The 20,541-nt window shown below is 50.1% G+C and overlaps 1 protein-coding gene across 1 annotated transcript in view; it reads left to right on the forward strand.

The window, feature by feature from the left end:
* kif26ba (kinesin family member 26Ba) overlaps positions 1 to 20,541 on the forward strand; it is a 254,658-nt gene that overhangs the window by 218,239 nt on the left and 15,878 nt on the right. The window contains exons 11-12 of the mRNA XM_055639279.1: positions 636 to 798; positions 6,691 to 9,739. Coding sequence (XP_055495254.1) covers positions 636 to 798; positions 6,691 to 9,739 — 3,212 coding nt within the window. The remainder of the gene's footprint in view (positions 1 to 635; positions 799 to 6,690; positions 9,740 to 20,541) is intronic.

A 20,541-nucleotide genomic window follows, 5' to 3' on the forward strand; every position in this document is an offset into this window, starting at 1 on the left:
CAGCCCACTGGTCTACACAAGCCTATACAGGTTCTTGGTTAGTAAGGGTATCAAAGGTTACGGGGGAAGGTAGGAGAATGGGGTTGAGAAGGAAAGATAGATCAGCCATTTTTGAATGGCGGAGCAGACGGTGGGCCGAATGGCTTAATTCTGCTCCTAAGACCTGAATTAATGACTTCTAATGAGTCACCCTGTAACCCTTCTCTTTCCTGGAGAATCCCAAATAGCCTGTGAAACAGCTGCCCCATAGCTGGGCTCAGTACTGACCTCCGCTACTGTCAGAGTGGGCTCTGCATGTTCTCCTTGTGACCCATGTTTTCTCCCACATCCCAAAGATGTTGATTAGTTGACCCTGTATATTGTCCATAGTGTGCGGGTGAGTCGCAGAATCTGGAACGAGTTGATGAGACTGCTGGGAGAATAATGTGGGTTTGAGTCTGATTAGCGTCAATAAATGCTTGTCGAAGCGCCTGCTTGTGTGCTATCTCTCCCAAATAGCTCACTACTCGCCTTTGCTAGTAATTACAATCCTCAGACCGTCATCCACATCCTCTCCAGTGTTTCTGTCTGATTTGGGGGCCTGGTCAGTGATGGTTCATGTGGTCATGTGCTGTGTTGTTGCTTCACTGTTTCAGGGAGAGCAAACTGACCATGCTGCTGCGGGAGTCGCTGGGCAACCTGAACTGCCGGACCACCATGATTGCCCACATCTCGTCCTCCTCCAGCCACTATTCCGAAACCCTGTCCACCATCCAGATCGCCTCCAGAGTGCTCCGAATGAAGAAGAAGAAAACAAAGGTTGGTGGGATTTACCAAACACAGGAGGGGGTGGGTTTAAAGATTTATTTGTTAAAGAGGTGACTGAGTGAGTGGGGGAAGCCCTGAACGCTAGGTCCATTAGATGTCCTAGGTGCTAGGGAGAGGTACCAGCCATGGATGTTAGCTAGTGCACCTACAAATGGACTCTGGGCTTTGCCTGACCTATTCCCTGTTTCCATAGGCTTCTACATCTGTCCAAAACCTCCACCACCTAGATGCTCAACTCTGGTAAGCAGCACTTGCTGTGCAATTTAGCAGTGTCAGACAATGTAGTCTTGAAACTTTGGCCATTGAGGTTTAGTGCTGACAGGCAGGGAGAATCTATTGGCAGCACTCCTGCAACACTGCCCCTTGCTGTCCCGTATTTCCTTCACCCTCAGCTGTCGGCTGCCTCGTTTGGCCACATCATCTTCTTGCGCCTGGCGTGCACAGCCTAAAGTTGTAGGACAACTTGTTCTATTTGATCTTATTTGGTTTGGCCACGTGTCCTATTCCAGCTTCTATACCGATTACTCAGCACGATGGAGGGTGGGCCACTCGGCCCTTTGGGCCTGTGATGGTGTTCCATTCACCGGAGGTTAATGGGTGCCAGTGGCTCCACAAAATTCAGGCCCCCATCTTTGCCCCGGGTCTTCACCCAATAAATATCTCTCTTTTGGGCACAGGAGCTCCGACTAGTCCAGCAACCTGTGGGGATGGGCGCCCAGATGATTTCCCCCCCCCCCCTCCCCCGCTCTGTGCAGAGTGTTTCCTGATCTTGTTCCAGGTGTCCCAGGTGTGGGGAGGGGGAAGCTGCACATCTGCATGGGATGAATCGAGCAGCTGGCTACGCACAAGGACCAACGGTTCTGTGTGATTAATTGATACTTGCCCCGGGGAGAGGAGTAACCCAGTTCAGGCTGAAGGCATACAGAGCACACTTCACCCTGTAATTACCCCATCCCAAAAGGACAAAGGAATTCTGCCCCGGAAAGCACAGCTGGCACGCGAAGCACAGAGCACCCAGCAATTGCGGAGCATAGGTGGGGAGTTGAGCGAGGAAAAATGTCTCCACTCTGGAGGAATGTGCATCCGTGGAATTCTCTACCCCAGAGGTGGATTAGGAGCAGATATTGTGTGTGCCGAAGACTCAGATTGTTGAGCAGTGAGGGACTCAAGTTTAATGAGGATGCAACAGGAGGACTTCAGCCGTGCTCATGCGGGCATGAATTTGTCTGGCAGAATGGCCTTCTTCCTCTCATTCTCCAAGCAAAGCGAGGTTGGAGGGGAAACTCCATCCAGATGCCATCAGCAGGATGCTTCTGTCCACGTATGGGCCTGCATACGTGGACAGAAGTGTCTTTAAATAGTTCCCCTTTTCACTGCCGATGACACATTGTCCATAATCATCACTGCCACTCTACCCATTTGCCAACTCTGGATCACACTGAGCCTTGCACTCACAAGGTGGTGGTCAAATCTTGGCCAGAATAACTGCAGCACAAGCAGAGGTGGATTAGGATGTGGACCTTGATTGTGTGTGTCTTTTGTTCAGGAACTAGTCACTGGTTGCATGTGGCTGTTGTACAGGAACTGGCCCTTGATTCTGTATAGGTGTTGTAGAGAAAATGGCCGTTGTGTGTGTGTGTTAGTATAGGAACTATTCTTGTGTGTGTGGATGTTATTGTATGTATGTGGGTGTTGTACATTGTTGGTTGTATGTGGCTCTTGTACGGCAACTGGTCCTTGATTGGGTGTCGGTGTTGCATCGAAAATGGTCATCGTTGTACAGGGTATTGTACAGGAACTCATCCTTGGCTGCACGGGGGCATTCGGCCGTAGTAGTTTATGCTGCACACAAGGCTCCCTCCATCTCACTCTGTAAGTGCACTGCATGCGCACCTGATCAATTGGTGCTTGATTGCGAATGGGTGTTGTACGGGGAATGGCCTTAGAGTCATAAAGTCTTACAATTGGGAAGCAGGCCCTTCAACCCAATTTGTTCACACCAGCCAACATGTCCCATTTACACTAGTTCCACCTGCCTGCATTTGCCCCATATCCCTCTAAACCTGTCCTATCCATGTACCTGTCTAAATGTTTCTTAAACTTCTATTGGGTGTGTACACTGTACAAGAATGAGTGCTTGGCTGTATGTGGCAATGTAGTCTGCCTCCAACAGTCAGTTCCATTGGGATAGTTTGCTCCCGGCCTTTCATCTTGGGTATGAGACCAGTCACCCTGGGTGTCGGTGTTGCATCGAAAATGGGAAGAATAGGTTTGAATTTGGCTCCACTGTGATCAAGTGATCACAGTAGGGAACCATTTAATTGCTTCCCTTGTCTGACAGCAGCCTAGGTCCACTTGTCCATGGTTAGGAACATAATTGCGTTAAACCTGATAGGTTTGAAGCTCCCCTTGTGCCAGACCTTGTTGATCAGGTGCACATACAGTGCACTTACAGAATGAGATGGAGGGAGCCTTGTGTGCAGCATAAACTACTAGGGCCAAATGGCCTGCTTGTTTCCAGCACTTCACAAAAAAAAATTGCTATGTGCTTGCCGCAGGCACAATTAGCGAATCAGCTTGCAAAAATAAATAATGGGTTTCCTTCTTTTTAACAACCTCTAAATGCTTTGTGATCTAGTAGTATAATAAATCAATGTCTTCTGAGCTGCTTTAAATGGCAGACATTTATCTTTACGTCCCGCACAAACCACAGTTTAATTTGGTCTCCTCTGAGCAGGAGTAGACTCTGCAGGTTCTGCAGCTGCTGCACAGAAGGCAGTGTGGTACCGAAGGAGATGTGAGACGTGCCTGCCTTTCACATGTGGCTGTAGGCCGAGACCCTGCCTGCTCGGTGTTACCATTATGGAGAAGTGTGGGGGCGGTCCCTCTGCAGACCCGGCCAATTTCTATCTCTTTGCCGATCACAGATTACTGTGACGACCATTTGCTTCGCACAGTTTGTGGCTTGTACGGGAGGACAGGCCAATCCCTCAATCTATCTCCCAGTCACCATCAAATATAATCATGACTACGAGATGTCCCAGAACTATCCACAGGCAGTGAAGCTGCTGGTGGAATGTGCGGAGTTCAAGATCTCAAAGAGCCATGAGATAAATGACCAGGTGACAAATGTTTACCTGGACATTTATCCCATCCCACGCTCCATGAAATCTGCTCTTGAGGAGAATGATGTGCCCAGCATCTCATGGGAAGGTGTACCCGCTGAAAACAGAGCATTCCTTCAGCCAGCCTACTTCCCCTGGATTGGGTTTGAGGCCATGACTGTCTCCCTCAGTCAAAGACCTCAGGAGAACCGTCCATATTCAGAGGAAAATGTTTCAAGGAAGAACAGGCCCTTAGGCCCATGATGCCTGTGTCAAGTTAAAATAATCCTGTCTGCTTTCTTGTTATCTGTATCCCACCATTCCCTGCATATCCATGTCTTATCTAAAACCCATTTAAATGCCATGTTCATATCTGCCAACACCATCACACCACCCCCCTCCCCACCACCACTGTGCAGGGTGCACCACCCACCACTCTCTATGTAAAACAAAAATGCCCCCTACATACCCTTTAAACCTTGCCCCTTCTCACCTTAAAGCTATGCCCTGTAGTCTTTGATATTTTCACCCTGGGAAAAATATTCTGTCTACCCTATCTATATCTCATAATTTTATGTAGTTCTATTAGGTCTCCCCTCTGGCACTCCAGAGGAAACAATCCCAGTTGTTTCAATTTCTCTTTATGGCTAATTCCCTAGATTAGAGTAGTTTTACTGCATTGCATAGAGCCGTGGTGAGACCACACCTGGAGTACTGTGTTCAGTTTTGCTCTCCATGCCTGTAAAAGGGATGAACTTACCACAGAGGGAGTGCAGTGACTATTCACCGAGCTGACTCCAGAGGAGGTAGGTTTGCTGTGAGGGATGAGACCTGTATCCTCCAGAGTTTAGTGGAGTGAGAGATCCCATTGAAACCTCCAGGGCTCGACAGGCTGACTGCAGGATAGACATTTCCCATGGTCAGTCCACTGTCTCGGATCAGATGCAAGCTGCTCGGAACTGGCAAGATCAGGGATTTCTTTAGTCAATGAGTTGGAATTTCTGGAACCCATGAGTGGGTTCTGATCTACTGATACTGCTATCCACTGATATCCCATTTTCTCCAAATACAAGGCGTAGCTATGGGCACGCGCATGGGCCCTAGCTATGCCTGCCTCTTTGTAGGGTACGTTGAACAATCCTTGTTCGAGAAGTACAGTGGCCCTATCCCCGAACTACATCGACGACTGCATTGGTGCTACCTCCTGCACCCACACACAACTCACTGACTTCATCCATTTCACCACTAACTTCCATCCGGCACTCAAATACACCTGAACCATTTCCGACATTTCCCTACCATTTCTTGACCTCACTATGTCCATCGCAGGGGATAGACTCCTGACCTACATCCACTATAAACCCACTGACTCCCATGGCTATCTGGACTAAATCTCTTCCCATCCTGCTTCCTGTAAGGACTTCATCCCCTACTTCCAATTCCACCTTCTACGCCGCATCTGCACCCAGGATGAGGTGTTCCAGGGTATCTTCAGGGAACGGGGGTTCCCCTCCTATACCATAGATGAGGCTCTCATCAGGGTCTCTTCTATACCCCGTGACTCTCACTCCCCATCCTACCACACGTAACAAGGGCAGAGTCCCCCTTGTCCTGACCTTTTAACCCACCAGCCGTCACGTACAACAAATAATCCTCCGTCATTTTTGCCACATCCAATGTGACCCCACTACTTGCCACATCTTCCCATCTCCTCCCCTGTATGCTTTCCGCAGAGACCACTCCCTCCGTAACTCCCTGGTCAATTCATCCCTTCTCACCCGAATCACCCCCTTTCCAGGCACTTTCCCTTGCAACCGCAAGAAATGCTACATTTGTCGCTTTACTTCCCCCCCCTTGACTCCATTCAAGGACCCAAGCAGTCTTTCCAGGTGTGGTAGAGGTTCACCTGCACCTCCTCCAACCTCATCTATTGCATCCGCAGCTCTAGATGTCAGCTGCCCTACTTCGGTGAGACCAAGCGTAGGCTTGACGATCGCTTCTCCAATAACCAACCTGATCTCCCGGTGGCTCAGCACTTCAACCCCCCCCCCTCTCCGATTCCGAATCCGAACTTTCTGTCCTCGGCCACCTCCATGGTCAGAGTGAGGACCACCGTAAATTGGAGGACCTTTCTGTCCTCGACCACCTCATATTTCGCTTGGGCAGTTTGCACCCCAGCGGTATGAGCATTGACTTCTCTAATTTCAGATAGTCCTTACTTTCTCCTCCCCTTCTCAGCTCTCCCTCAGCCCACTGGCTCCACCTCTCCTTTCTTCTTCCCCCCCCCCCCCCCACCCTCACCTCCGTCTAAATAAGGGTTTTGGCCCGAAACGTTGCCTATTTCCTTAGCTCCAGAGATGCTGCCTCACCCGCTGAGATTCTCCAGCACTTTTGTCTACCTACAATTTCTTTAGTCAGAGTAGTTCTGTGGTGGGCAGTCACTGTGTTAGAATATAGAACAATACAGCGCAGGAACAGGCCCTCCAGCCCACAGAATCTGTACCAAGTTAAACAAATCTCCTCTGCCCTCATGTAATCCATGTGTTAATGCAAAACATGATAGATTTCTAAGAAAATAGGGAATGAAGAGCTTTGGGGAGAATGTAGGTCAATCGTGCTCGGGGAGAAGATGGGTGAATAATGGGACAGGCTTGGAGAGCCCACATTATGCCCTCCTGCTGCCACCAGCTATGTTGTAGGGAGGGGATTGCTGGTTTACTGTGATGTTGGGTGGGGAGTGTTGGGCGTAGATGCTGACCGACATTCTCTCTCTTTGCAGTACACCTCCAGTTCGTCCGGGGGTGAGAGCTCGTGCGAGGAAGGGAGGATGCGGCGCCCCACCCAGCTGCGGCCCTTCCACCCGCGGCCTGGTGCTGACCCCGAGCTGCCCCTCTTGCACCTGGTGGGTGAGGCTGACTACTCGTCCAGCAGCGAGCAGTCGTGCGACACGGTGATCTACGTGGGTCCCAACGGCACCGCCCTGTCGGACAAGGAGCTGACCGACAACGAGGGCCCGCCGGACTTTGTCCCCATCATCCCCTCGCTGCAGAAGAGCAAGAAGGAGGCAGGGCCAGAGGCCGGGGCGGAGGGGGACTGCCTGAAGTGCAACACCTTCGCTGAGCTGCAGGAGAGGCTGGAGTGCATCGATGGCAGCGAAGAGCCCACCAAGTTCCCCCTTGAGGAGACCCCCACCGTGCCCAGCACCGAGACCCCCGCCCGGCACGAGGAGGCGATTGAGCCCACACCCCCTCAGCACGGCAATGAGTGCAGCGAGGAGCCTGCGTGGACCGGGCCCCAGGCCTCACCGACACCCACCACGTCCGGCCCTTCCCCATCCCCTTCCCCTGCCACTGGTGCCCCCCAGCCAGGCCTGGCGAGAGGGCAGAACGCCAAGGAGGCCTGGCACGTGGGCGGAGCCCCAGAGCCGAAGCCGAGGCCCATGGGTTCACCACGGCTGGGCGTGGCCAGCCTGTCGAAGACGGCGGAGTACAGGCCCCAACACTCCCCCTCCCAGCGCTGCAAGGTATATACTCAGAAAGGTTCCCTGCCCAGCCCCGCCCCGCCTCCCCCACAGCCTGAGATCCGGGCTGCACCGGTGGGAATGAGCCCTCAGGCGGCCAAGAAGGCCGGGGAGCGGCCAGCACGGGATGAGCCGGAGCGGAGCAGGGAGGATGAGCTGGTCTTCGCCCTGGTGGAGGAGCTGAGCATCAGCGGGGTCCTGGGTGAGGGCAGGCCCACCAGCATCATCAGCTTCGACAGCGACTGCTCCCTGCTGGCCCTGGCCTCGGGCTCCCGGCCCGCCAGCACCATCAGCAGCATGAGCGAGGGCCCAGAGGGCGAGACGGGCCCTGCCACCCTCTCCGAGGTCAGCCTAGCCCGGTTCCTGCCCTTCCCCAAGCCGGGCCTGGACCAGAGGCTGCTGGTGTCCGCCAGCCGACGCTCCTCCATCAGCTCGTGGCTGAGCGAGGTGAGCGACGGCGAGCAATCGTCCCACAGCTTTGTGGCGCAGAACAGCCGCGGCTTCGGCGAGGCTCTGGCCGACCCCTCGGCGGTGGGGGAGCTGCCCGACGAGTGCCTGGCCTACCTGCGGGCCGGCAAGTACTCCATCCTCGACAAGTTCCTGGGCCTGCAGGACGAGGACTCCGAGACCAGGAGCCTTTACCAGGTGGCCGCCAATCACAACAATAACATATCCACCCTGGGGAAGGCCACTCTGCCCATCACCAAATCCCCTAGCCTCCCCATCCAGGCCGAAGAACTGGCCCAGCCCTGCACCCAACCGAAGCCAGTCGAGCAGGCCCACGAAGGCGAAAGGCCCCAGGATTTTGCCCCCGCACCCCCCTCTACCCAGCACCATGAGGCTGAGACAGCGGGCGACCAGGCCTCGAGCGGGATGAAGTTTGAGGATCCGTGGCTGAAGCGTGAAGTGGAGGAGGAAGAAGATGAGAGAGAGGCCGATCCAGATAGGAGCCATGGGGCGGAGGGCCTGACACAGAACCGGAATAAGGCCTGGGGCCGGGCGGAGAGTGGGGAGTCCAGAGAGTGTCCCGGCAGGCCGGATCACCTCGGGCGCGTGGCAGACGGCTGTGAGACCAACCTCGACTCCCCCTCCAGTCAGGCCCCCACTTTGCCCTGTCGCCATGATGACCCCGAGGCCCCAAGGGCACCCTGCCCGGGCACGGAGACCACGGCCGCACCCTCGCAGGCCTCGGCCCCTTGCAGTCCCAGGAACACCCTGGAGAGGAAGCTGGGTTCCCCGAAGCAAGGGGCGCTGCCCAGGCCCAAGGGCATGCCCCCCCTGCCACCCGTCCGCAAGTCCAGCCTGGACCAGAAGAACAGAGCCAGCCCGCAGCACGTGCCTTCCAGCCCGGCCGGGCCTGGGCAGGCCAGCACCCCAGATGAGTGGAGCCCCCAGGGCAAGGCCAAGGCCCTTGGCACAGACATTGGCAGCAAGTGGAGCAGCGGGAAGCTTGAGCTGGCCGGCTCCCGGGGCAACTCCCTGAACAGGAGGTATGCCGGGCAGTACCACTGCCTGTCCCTGGAGAGGGTGGGGAGCCTGACATCCGTGGGGTCGAAGGTCAGCACCGGAAGAGACAGCACCATGCCGCGGGCCGGCCGCAGCCTGAACCGGGCCGGCCCCTCCTCGCCCACGCACTCGGGCCCAGCCCCGGCCTCCTCCCCCAAGCCCAGCCCCTCCAAGATGTCCGCCGTGGGCAAGCTGCTGCTGGCCGGCCCTAAGTCCCGGAGCCTGTCTGCCTCCAGCACCAAGACGCTGAGCTTCTCCACCAAGTCACTGCCGCAGTCGGTGGGCCGCAGCTCCAGCATGCCCTCCGACTCTAAGAACATGTCGTGGTCTACGCAGTCCCTGAGCAGCAAGCAGGGCCGGACCTCCAGCATAGTGGCCAAATTGCCCCTCCGGGCCGTCAACGGCCGCATCTCCGAGCTGCTGCAGGGCAGCGCCGGCCCACGGGCCCACCGCCCGCCACCGGGGGGCGGCACAGAGGGGCAGGGGCCGGACAAGGCAACCCCCACCCTGCAGGCCCTGCCCTCGCCCTACAGCAAGATCACACCGCCCCGCAAGCCCCACCGCTGCAGCAGCGGGCACGCCAGCGACAATAGCAGCGTGCTGAGCGGGGAGCTGCCCCCTGCCATGGGAAAGACCGCACTCTTCTACCACAGCGGTGGCTCCAGTGGCTATGAGAGCATGATGAGGGACAGCGAGGCCACCGGCAGCGCCTCCTCTGCTCAGGACTCCACCAGCGAGAACGGCAACTCCGTATCTGGCCGCTGCAGGAGCCTGAAGTCGCCCAAGAAAAGGACCAATGCAGGTAGGGTGACCAGTGCACGTTTCCTGGACTATGGCGTGGGACGCGGTGGGGGATGCCGACTTGCAAATGACCCCCTTCCCACACATGGATAGACCGGTAGCTGTTTTGTTTTGCCAGCTCCTACCTGTTTACCTGAACCTTGACCCTCTGGACAGGACAGTGGCACAGCTGGTAGAGCCGCTGCCTCCGAGCGCCAGATTTTCGGGTTTGATACTGACCTTGGTGCTGTCAATGTGGAGTTTGCATGTTCTCCCTGTGACTGTGTGGGTTTCCTCCAGGTGTTCCAGTCTGAAAGATGTGTAGTTTGGTGATTTATCCACGCCAGTCTGTTGAACGTTTCCTAAAACCTGGAACACTCTTCCCCACTCTGTTTAAAATATGTACACATATATAAAAAAAGTAACATTTGTTATACTGTGAATAGATTATTGTGAGGCAGGCAAGGCAGTTAAAATTTATAGAACCCCTCTGTTAACATTATGTTAAGAAGCAGATCTGGCATGACCTAATCCCTCTGCCACAGAGGGTAGTTGAGGCCAGTTCATTGGCTATATTTAAGAGGGAGTTAGATGTGGCCCTTGTGGCTAAAGGGATCAGGGGGTATGGAGAGAAGGCAGGTACGGGATACTGAGTTGGATGATCAGCCATGATCATATTGAATGGCGGTGCAGGCTCGAAGGGCCGAATGGCCTACTCCTGCACCTATTTTCTATGTATCTATGTATCTATCTAAATGGAATTTGTTCCGGAGATCTGAAGGATGTAAGGCCCTGGAGTGGTTCGAGAGATTAGGGCGGATTGAGCGCTTGTGGAGAGGGATGATCAAATTGTTGCCCATTCTCAACTATCAAGATATCCCCCAGGAACTGTAGTTAGTAGTTATTCAATTTAACTTTAGTTAGTAGTTATATCGACCATCTACCATCTACCATCCATTTACACACAAGTCTACATTAATCCCTATATTTTATTCTGTCCACATTCTCATCTATTTCCCATAGACCTACACACAGGGGGGAATTTACAGTGATCAGTGAACCTACCAATCCGCAAGTCTTTGGGATGTGTGCGCACCCAGATTCACAGGGAGAACATGCAAACTCCACACAGACAGTAGCCGAGGTCAGAAGATAGACCCAAAAAGCTGGATTAACTCAGCGGGACAGGCAGCATCTCTGGAGAGAAGGAATGGGTGACGTTTTGGGTCGAGACCCTTCTTCAGACTGGTTAGGGATAAGGGAAACAAGAGATATAGATGGTGATGTGGAGAGATAAGAACAATGAATGAAAGATATGCAAACAATTAACGATGATAAAGGAAACGGGCCATTGTTAGCTGTTTGTTGGGTGAAAATGAGAAGCTTAGTATGAATTGGGTGGGGGAGGGATAGAGAGAGAAGGAATGCCGGGGCTACCTGAAGTGAGAGAAATCAATATTCATACCACTGGGCTGTAAGCTGCCCAAGTGAAATACGAGATGCTGTTCCTCCAATTTGCGTTAGCCACACTCTGACAATGGAGGAGACCGTGGACAGAAAGCTCTGTGTAGGAATGGGAAGGAGAATTAAAGTGTCCAGCAACCGGGAGATCAGGTAGGTTCAGGCGGGCTGAGCGAAGGTGTTCTGCGAAACGATCGCCCAGTCTGCGTTTGGTCTCGCCGATGTATAAGAGTCCACCACTTGAACAATGGATACAGTAGATGAGGTTGGAGGAAGTGCAAATGAACCACTGCCTAACCTGAAAGGACTGTCGGGGTCCCTGGACAGCGTCGAGGGAGGAGGTATAGAGACGGACAGCTTGCAGCCCAGTGGTATGAATATTGATTTCTCACACTTCAGATAGCTCCCGCATTCCTTCTCTCTCTATCCCTCCCCCACCCAATTCACACTAGCTTCTCATTTTCACCCTACAAACAGCTAACAATGGCCTGTTTCCTTTATCACTCTTACCTTTTCACATATCTTTCATTCATTGTTCTTTATCTCTCCGCATCACCGTCTATATCTCTCTTTTCCCTTATCCCTAACCAGTTTGAAGAAGGGTCTTGATCTGAAACGTCACCCATTCCTTCTCTCCAGAGATGCTGCCTGTCCCGTTGAGTTACTTTAGCTTTTTGTGTCTATCTACAGTTTAAGCCAGCATCTGCAGTTCCATCTTACACAGTAGCCGTGGTCAGGATTGAACCTGTGTCTCTGGCGCTGTGAGGCAGCAGCTCTACTAACTGCACCACGGTGCTGCCCAATGTATCTTCCTCTGATATTCCTCTGAATACAAACACCAAACACCTAGTAGCATATTTGGTTAAACTCCACGTGTTTCTGAATTTGAGCCAAACATTGAAGGTGTTTTTTTTTTCATCTTTTCCACTTTTCCATCAGGAAAGTCAATCTGTGTGCAGTGAGCCAGGGTTTAGATACATTGCTGAAGTATGTGCGGCAGCTGATATTAGACTGAGTTAGTCAGACAGCCCGTAAAATGTAATTGCTATTTTAATGGCAGCACTGTTAGATTCCAAACCGAGGACTCCGTTTGCATTCCCATGGCTAAGTTTAGCACGTCTTGTAAAGCAATAAGTGAACTAAGGCACAGATGTGGTAACATATTCGAGAACTCATTTGCAATATATTAGGTCTTTGGAAGACACGTTATAGCACTATAATATTCACAAGTATTTCGACATTGTATGTTCTCCAACTTGTAAGACTTTCCATCTCCACTCTGCCACCCCAACTAACCAGTATTGTCTGCGAATTCCACACTGACATTTTACCTCAACTCATGTGGTTGCCCCTCTACAACCCTGCCCCTGACGCCCACCTTTGTACCCAGATTCTGCCTGTGGTGCATCGTCCCAATACCCAGGTGATCATTTCAAAATCCTCAATTGTACCTGGTCCTGATCGCCCATTCCCAATGAGCACCTGTCTACTAAGAGTCCAAACATCAGGTACCAGCTTTATACCGCTCCAGAGCCTCAATACAGGGTGTGGGTGTTTCTGGACCACCAGCCAGAGTTAGAGTGTAGAACTCTTCAGGAACAAACCCTCAGCCCACAATCCCCTTGCCGAACATGAAGAAAAATTAAAAACTATTCTCCGCTGCCTGCACTTGATCCATATCCTTACATTCACTATATATATCCATGTACCTATCTTGTATTGTATTCTGTATTGTATTCAAATTTATTGACATTGTCTCAATTTGAGATAACGAAATGAATCCCTTGACATCCTGAAACCTTTGGATCTCAAAGTCTATTAAATGCCACTCTCATATCTGCCTCCAGCATCACACCAGGCAGCACCTACCAGGCACCTAACACTCTCTGTGTAAAAAAACTTGCTCCACACATTCCCTTAAACTTTGCCCCTCTCACTGTAAAGTTATGTTCTTTAGTCGTTGACTTTTCCATCTTTGGGGGAACCAAGTTCTGACTGTCTACCCTATCTATGCTTCTCCTAACAATATATATTTTTATCAGGTCTCCTCTCACTCTCTATTGCTCCACAGAAATAATACAATCCAGGTTTGTCCAATCCCTACTTGTAGCTAATACCCTCTAACCCAGGCAGCCTTCTGGTAAACTTCCTTGCCTGTGCCTGCTCCACCATTCATCAAGATTGTCCCTGATCTTCACCCGCTTTTTCCTGCATATCCCTAGAATCCCTTGACATCCTGAAACCTATGGATCTCAGATTTGAATAAATTCCACGACTAAGTCTCCACTGTCCTCCAGGAGAGAGAATTCTGAGTATTCCCCACCCTATGCACGACAGTCCTTTTTCATCACAGTTGTAAGGGGTTCACCCCTTACTCCGTGACGATAATGCCTGTACCTAGACCCCTCAGCCAGGGAAACATCCTCCCTGCGTCCAGTCTGGTGAAGCTCCTCTGCACTCCCTCAAGGGCAAGTATGTTATTGTCTTTAGGTAAGGAGATAGAGTGGCTCAGCGGCACAGCAGGTAGAGCTGCAACCTCACAGACCAGTGACTCGGGTTTGATCCTCATCTCGGGTACTGTCTGGGCAAAATTTGCCCGTTCTGCGTGAGTTTCTTCCAGATGCTCTGGTTTCCGCTCGAGTCCAAAATGATAGTGGTGAGCATAGAGTCGGTGGGCTGAATGGCCTGTTTCTGTGCTCAATTAATGTGGTTTCTATTTACAATCTTGTCCGATTATACATAAGTCTCAAGGGGTTAGAAACCTGGCCCCACCATGACCAATCCCTACTTATTGTAGTCAAATGCCTGTTGTTGGCGAGATCTGGTATCATCATCACACTGATGAGCATATCCCTCCCTGCAGGAAGCACATCGCTGCAAGGAAGGCAAAACCTTCAGAGAGGAAGAAATCAAAAGTGCCATAAAAAATCCTTTCTTCCAGCTAGGGGATAAATATTCAAATATGTAAGAAGGACCTGCAGATGCTGGTTTAAACCGAAGATAGACACAACAAAAAGCTGGAGTAACTCAGCGGGACAGGCAGCATCTCTGGAGAGAAGTAATCAGTGACGTTTCGGGTCAAGACCCTTCTTCAGACTAAAATATAAAAATATGTCAGGTTTCCTCTTTAAAAGAGGATTGCCAGGTCTTGGGATATGAGCTCGACAGGTGAATGCCTCTCTGTGTGTGAGACTCTGTGCTGAACTGAAAATGAAACCAGTGTTAATGCATCATCTGGCAGTCCTTGTTCGGCACTTTGCAATGTGGCTACTTGAAATGTGGGCACTGTCATAATAGAGGAACCAAAGTGGCATTATGCACAGCAGGATCCCACAAAGCAATTTTGCAATGGTGAGTCATTCGATTTTTAGTAATGTGTACAACACAAAATGTTGCAGTAACTCAGCAGGTCAGGCAGCATCACTGGAGGACTCTGTGTTCACAGCTTTGTGTGCTGCACAAGATCCCAGTATCTACAGCTCCTTGCATCTCAAATTTTAGTAATGTTAAAATAAAACAAAAAAAATGCTAAAAAAACATTCTGCAGGTTAGGCTGAATCTGTCGAAAGAGAAATAGTTAACATAATGTTATACGGATGTTAACAGTATGACATTTAACTATTATATACAACTAATATTGCACTGGGTGGATTGGTTTGCACTATTAGAATCTGGTACTTTATTGTATTATCTGCCACTTTATAGTATTATTGGTTATTATATATTTATTGGTTGTGCTATTGGATTTATATGCCTGTAAATCTGCAGTAAAGAAGACTGATTGTTCCGCTCCCCAAATTTGAAATTAAATGCTCTTGACCTATCTCAGGTCAAGACGTTGTTTTAATTCTACTTTATTCATAACATACACAGTAAATACAATCAGGATATATAAGAAGCCCCAACTGGATTTGCACCCATTTTTCCCTTTCCCCTTCCACCTATATTCTTTCCTCTGACTTCACATTTCACTCCTCTTTTGGTCTCATCTAACACTTTTTGTCTTTCCATCTCTGGCCTTTGTCCACCTATCCGCCAAACAACTACCCCAACTCACCTATATCCACCCATCACTTGCCAAGCTTTGCCCAGCCCCACCTCTTTTCTAGCTCCTCCCTTGCCCCTCTCCTCCCCCCCACAACAATCTGAAAAAGGGTTCTGACTGAAACGTCACCTCTCCACATTCTCTATAGGTTCTACCTGACCCGCTGAGTTACTCTAGTAAATTCTGTTTCTTTTTTTTTGATAAACTAGCATCTGCAGTTCCTTATATCTCCCTCTGTGCTCATTGTGCTATTAATTTAGTACGTTCCCTTATGGTGCTTCATAAGACTGGTAATGTTGGGTGTGGGAAAAATATAACCCAGAATCCAGAGGATCGCTTTCACTGAGCTTGACTTAAGATTTGATTCCATCACGCATAACGTGGTGATGAATAACTTCCCAGCAAAGCTTGTAGGGCGGACAAGGAACACTATTGGATCCATTTACAGCAGCACCAGAGTGCTACCCAGGATTTGGGACTAGCTAGGATTAGGGAGCAAAGTCTGGAAGTATGGCCTGGGGTAATATTGATGGAGAAGACAGATAGAAAGGTTAATGGGATTCCCAACAAGCTCATTAATGTCTTCTGAACAAGAGTACCCAAGAGATGGTGTTAATGAGAAGCTTAGTCCCTCTAAACAACAACCAACACATTAATGGACCATTCGAGGATAGGGAATTAATGTGAACGCCTTATGTTAAACACAGGCTGCTCAAGGAAATAAATCTAATTTTCTATTGTAGAGGGTGGGACAATTTCATTGAGCCGACCGTGCAGTCAGGTTCTGAGTAATCACATTTATCACGCCTGGATTTAAAATGCACTCCCAACAGATTTCAATTCCAGTGAGCTCATGGCACTAGGAAATTCTGTTGACCTGTAAAGAGCAGCATAAAAGGCTTTTGTTAGGAATTGAAATCTCTGCACGTTATGTGTGATGGAATCAGACATTGTCAGGCACGGCGAGAGTGATCCTCAGGAATGCATTCTTGCCTATTAGCCTGCTGGAATCCTATCAGCCGCCAGTCCTGTCCACTTTAGTGACAGGAGTGACTGTGGAAGGGAAGCTCCCACCCCTGGTTCCTGTTAGCTCACCTCTTCGCATCTTCCGCAACACCCCCACACCGTCCAAAATAGCCCTGCTCCTCCGATACCCGCTCCCCGCTCTTGCACGTCCTCTCGAACTTAATTGCTCCACTATCAATGAGCGTTTTGTGTCCATACCCAAGCACTCAGACTCCCAATATAAACCTCTTTGGCTCTCTCATCCCTTATAACCTGTTAGACCAAGCTTTTGGTCAGCTGCATGGACCGTGTCAATGTTCCTTTCCTGTAAAGAGCTCCACATTTCAATAACACCTTTCACAACTTTACAGGGCATTCCTCACTCACGGATGCCAACACTGAACCTTGCATAACTCTAAACTCCACTGAAACATTTAAACTGGGGGTGGGGGGGGGGGGGGCGCTGGTGCAGCTTGTAGAGCTGCTGCCTCACAATACTAGACACAGTCCAGGTACAGTCTTGATCATGGGTGTTACCCCTGCAGAGTTATCGCTGTGACCAAGTGGTCTTTTTTTTAAAATAAATAAGATTCAAGCAGAAAACCACCCATTAAATTTCAAAATGTCATTAGAGCAAAAACATAACTACAGGCGCCCCCTGACATGTTAAAAGTGACATACGTAAATGAGGGAGGCCGAGTGGCCATCTTCCACAAGGTACAGCAGCGAGTGCTTCTTCACCAGCTGCCGCACCATAAAATCTGGTTTACATAAAGGATTATGGGGAAAAAATGTTGTCAACGACATAGAAACATAGGTGCAGGAGTAGGCCATTCGGTCATTGGCTGATCATCTAAAATCAGTACCCCGTTCCTGCTTTTCCCCCCCATATCCCTTGATTCCTTTAGCCCTAAGAGCTAAATCTAACTCTCTTGAAAACATCCAGTGAATTGGCCTCCACTGTCTTCTGTGGCAGAGAATTCCACAGATTGAACTAGGGTTGTGCAGGCTGGTTCAAGAAGCTGATAATTTTAGGAATGTAGGTGCTCCTGATCCTTGTGGTGTGAGACTTCAGACTTCTGTGCATCCTGCCCGATGGTAGCAGTGAGAAAGTGCCTCACTATTGGAAATCCTTGATAATAGATATCACTTTCTTGAGACAGGGCTTTGTAGATGGAGGCGATGACTGTGCCCTTGATGGACCAGACTGAGTCCACCACTCTCTGAAGCCTCTTGCGTTCCTGTGCATAAGAATTGCCATCTGACTGTATGAAAGGTCAGGGAGTTCAGTGCTATGAGGCCTTTGGCGGATCAACCGTGAACATATTGAATGGCAGAGCAGGCCTGAGGAGCTGAGTGGCCTACTCTGATCATATTGTCTTGCCTTCTGAGTGGGGAAGTAGCTGAGTTGTGCCTGTCTTGTCCATTACAAGTCTGTGTGGCAGCAGCCTCTCATTGGCAATTGGCCTCAACTTCCTCAGCTATGACAGTGATGGTAAAAGCTGGCAGTGGTCCAGTGAACCTGGGGAGGTGCCAGCATTAGGCTGAGTTCTGCTGCCGCCGGTAGTTGAGGTATGTAAAACCAGAGCAGGCACTCTGAACCTGTGGCAGCTCCACACCTGGTCACACCTGCAGGGCACGGACTGCCAGCTGTTCTCATTGGACTAGGTAGTTCGACCTAGCTCAGCGTCACCCTCTGTGGCTCTGTGTCCATTCTCTCCTCGATGGAGTGGGAACAGTGAGGCAGTCAGTAGGCCTTGGTTCAAGCCTGTTCTCCCTGCGACCTCCTGGTGGTTTTTACGGGTGTTCCAGTTGCCTCCAACGCAACAACAATGTGGAGGTTGTTTGGCAAACTGTCCACTATGTTGTCCCTGGTGTACATGCAAATGGTAGATCTTGAAGAATAAAATGGTTTAGAGTAGGATTAGTGTAAATGAGTAGTTGATGGTCAGCGCAGGTCAGTGTGCCAAAGGGCCTGTTTCTGTGCAGCATCTCACTACGATGCTCCTGTGACGAGAACCCTGAATAAATAAATGTGGTGGGATGAAAGATATGCAGGCCTATGGGGATGTGGCAAGGGATGGGACTGATTGTATGGAGCCTTCAAAGGCCCAGTGGGGTGAATATCCTGCTGCCTTTTACTATGGTGTGTAGACAATTGAAAAGCAAATAAATGTTTATTATTTCCTTCTTCATCTTCTCCTGTTGAGGTACTTAAGTGTTTACAAGTGACATTCCTGACAGCTACCCTGCTGATCTTAAGACAGTTCAGGTCCTTAAGCGAGGATAATTTATTGAGTTGGAGAGACATCCCACTTCTAGCCTGAGGCTGCTGTAAACAAGAGCCTTGGGATCTGTAAAACCTGCGAGCGAGCGCTGGAATCAGAATATCTGAAGAAATCTCTACTTGCAGAAGATTACATATATTTTTGTAATTTTCGACCCCAGAGAGCTGTAAAGGCAGAGTCATGGCAAATACTCAAGACGGAGAATGATAGTTTTAAACTACAGGGTCAGCAAAGTGTTTGAGGAGAGAGTAGGAAAGTGGTTCTGAGGCCAAGGTTGGATCAGCCATGATCTTATTGAATGGTGGAGCAGGATTGAGGTGCTCCAGACATTTTTATGACTTCCATCGGGATCATTTCCGTCGCATCTTTTAAAACATCCCAAAGCACTTCAAAGTCAGTGAAATATTTCATGACGTGTAGTAACGGCAGTAAGGCAGGAAGTATGGTAGCATTGTGTGCAGTACAAAGCTCTTACTATGATAATGACCAGGCATTCTTCTTTGAGTCAATGTCACTGGGTGTTGGCGTGGTGTGTTGAGAGTGGAATCCTGTGTGGGATAAGCCAGCAGTCCCACGGTGACGCAGTGTAAATCACCCACCATACTGTGCCACAGCTCCACTGTCCTTGGGTTCCACACCACCAGTGTTCATCTTACCCTGTCCCTCCTGAGTCGCTGCATCTCACTTTTAGTTTAGTTTAATTTAGACATACAGCGCGGAAAAGGGCCCTTTGGCCCACCGAGTCCGCACCCATCAGCGATCCCCGCACATTAACACCATCCTACACACATTAGGGACAGTGTACACTTACACCAAGCTAGTTAACCTACAAACCTGTACGTCTTTGGAGTGTCAAGTCAAGTTTATTAGTCACATACACATACGAGATGTGCAGTGAAATGAAAAGTGGCAATGCTCGCGGACTTTGTGCAAAAAACAAACAAACAAACTACAAACAGAATGGAACAGAATCACATATTCTTTTACATATTACATATTGTGGGAAGAAGGAAAAAGGGAAAAAAAACAGCAATTTAAAAAAAAAAACAGTAGAATGGTACAGTAAAGTTGGTTCCTGGTGAGGTAGGAGTTTACAGTCCTAATGGCCTCTGGTAAGAAACTCCTTCTTAACCTCTCCGTTCTCACAGCATGGCAACGGAGGAGTTTGCCTGACCGTAGCAGCTGGAACAGTGCGTTGCAGGGGTGGAAGGGGTCTCCCATGATCTTATTGGCTCTGGAGTTGCACCATCTGATGTATAGTTCCTGCAGAGAGGCGAGTGAAGTTCCCATAGTGCGTTCGGCCGAACGCACTACTCTCTGCAGAGCCTTCTTGGGCAGAAATTGAAAATCTCAAAGAAAACCCACGCGGTCACAGGGAGAACGTACCAGCTCCGTACAGACAGCACCCGTAGTCGGGATCGAACCCGGGTCTCAGGCACTACAAGCGCTACAAGGCAGCAACTATACTGCTGCGCCACCATGCCGCCCACTTGGGGCTTAATCCCACAAGCCACAGCTGCCATTAGTGAATCAGCCCATCATGAATCAGTGGGGAAACTGACAGTAGGAAGTATTACTTTCCTGCATTAGATTACCCCACCCCACCCCCCCATCTCCGGCTCCAATACTCCCAACCCTTGCACAGCAGGATCGTTGGATCCAGGGACAGAGTTATGACCTTCATCGTGACTGACACCGGTCGCGAGATTAGTAGGAGCTCAGGAGACTGTTGGGGGAAACATTCGTTTTAAGATATTGGAGATGCTCACTACTGCTGAGGCAGAATCTGCTTTTGCGAGAATGTTGTATCAACACTGGAGGTCACAGGATTGGAAAAGGTTCACAGAAGAGACAGCACAGTGGGAATAGAGTAAGGCAAGTCGAGTTTATTGTCGTATGCACAAATATGGTGCTTGCAGCATAATCACAAGCACAGAGACACAGACCAACACTCGAAACATAAGTTATACATAGAAATATATAAATTATCCTTAGATTACACATAAAATCTATAAAATCAAGAAA

This window comes from Leucoraja erinacea, chromosome 8 (assembly GCF_028641065.1).
Source record: "Leucoraja erinacea ecotype New England chromosome 8, Leri_hhj_1, whole genome shotgun sequence".
NCBI lineage: Eukaryota > Metazoa > Chordata > Chondrichthyes > Rajiformes > Rajidae > Leucoraja > Leucoraja erinaceus.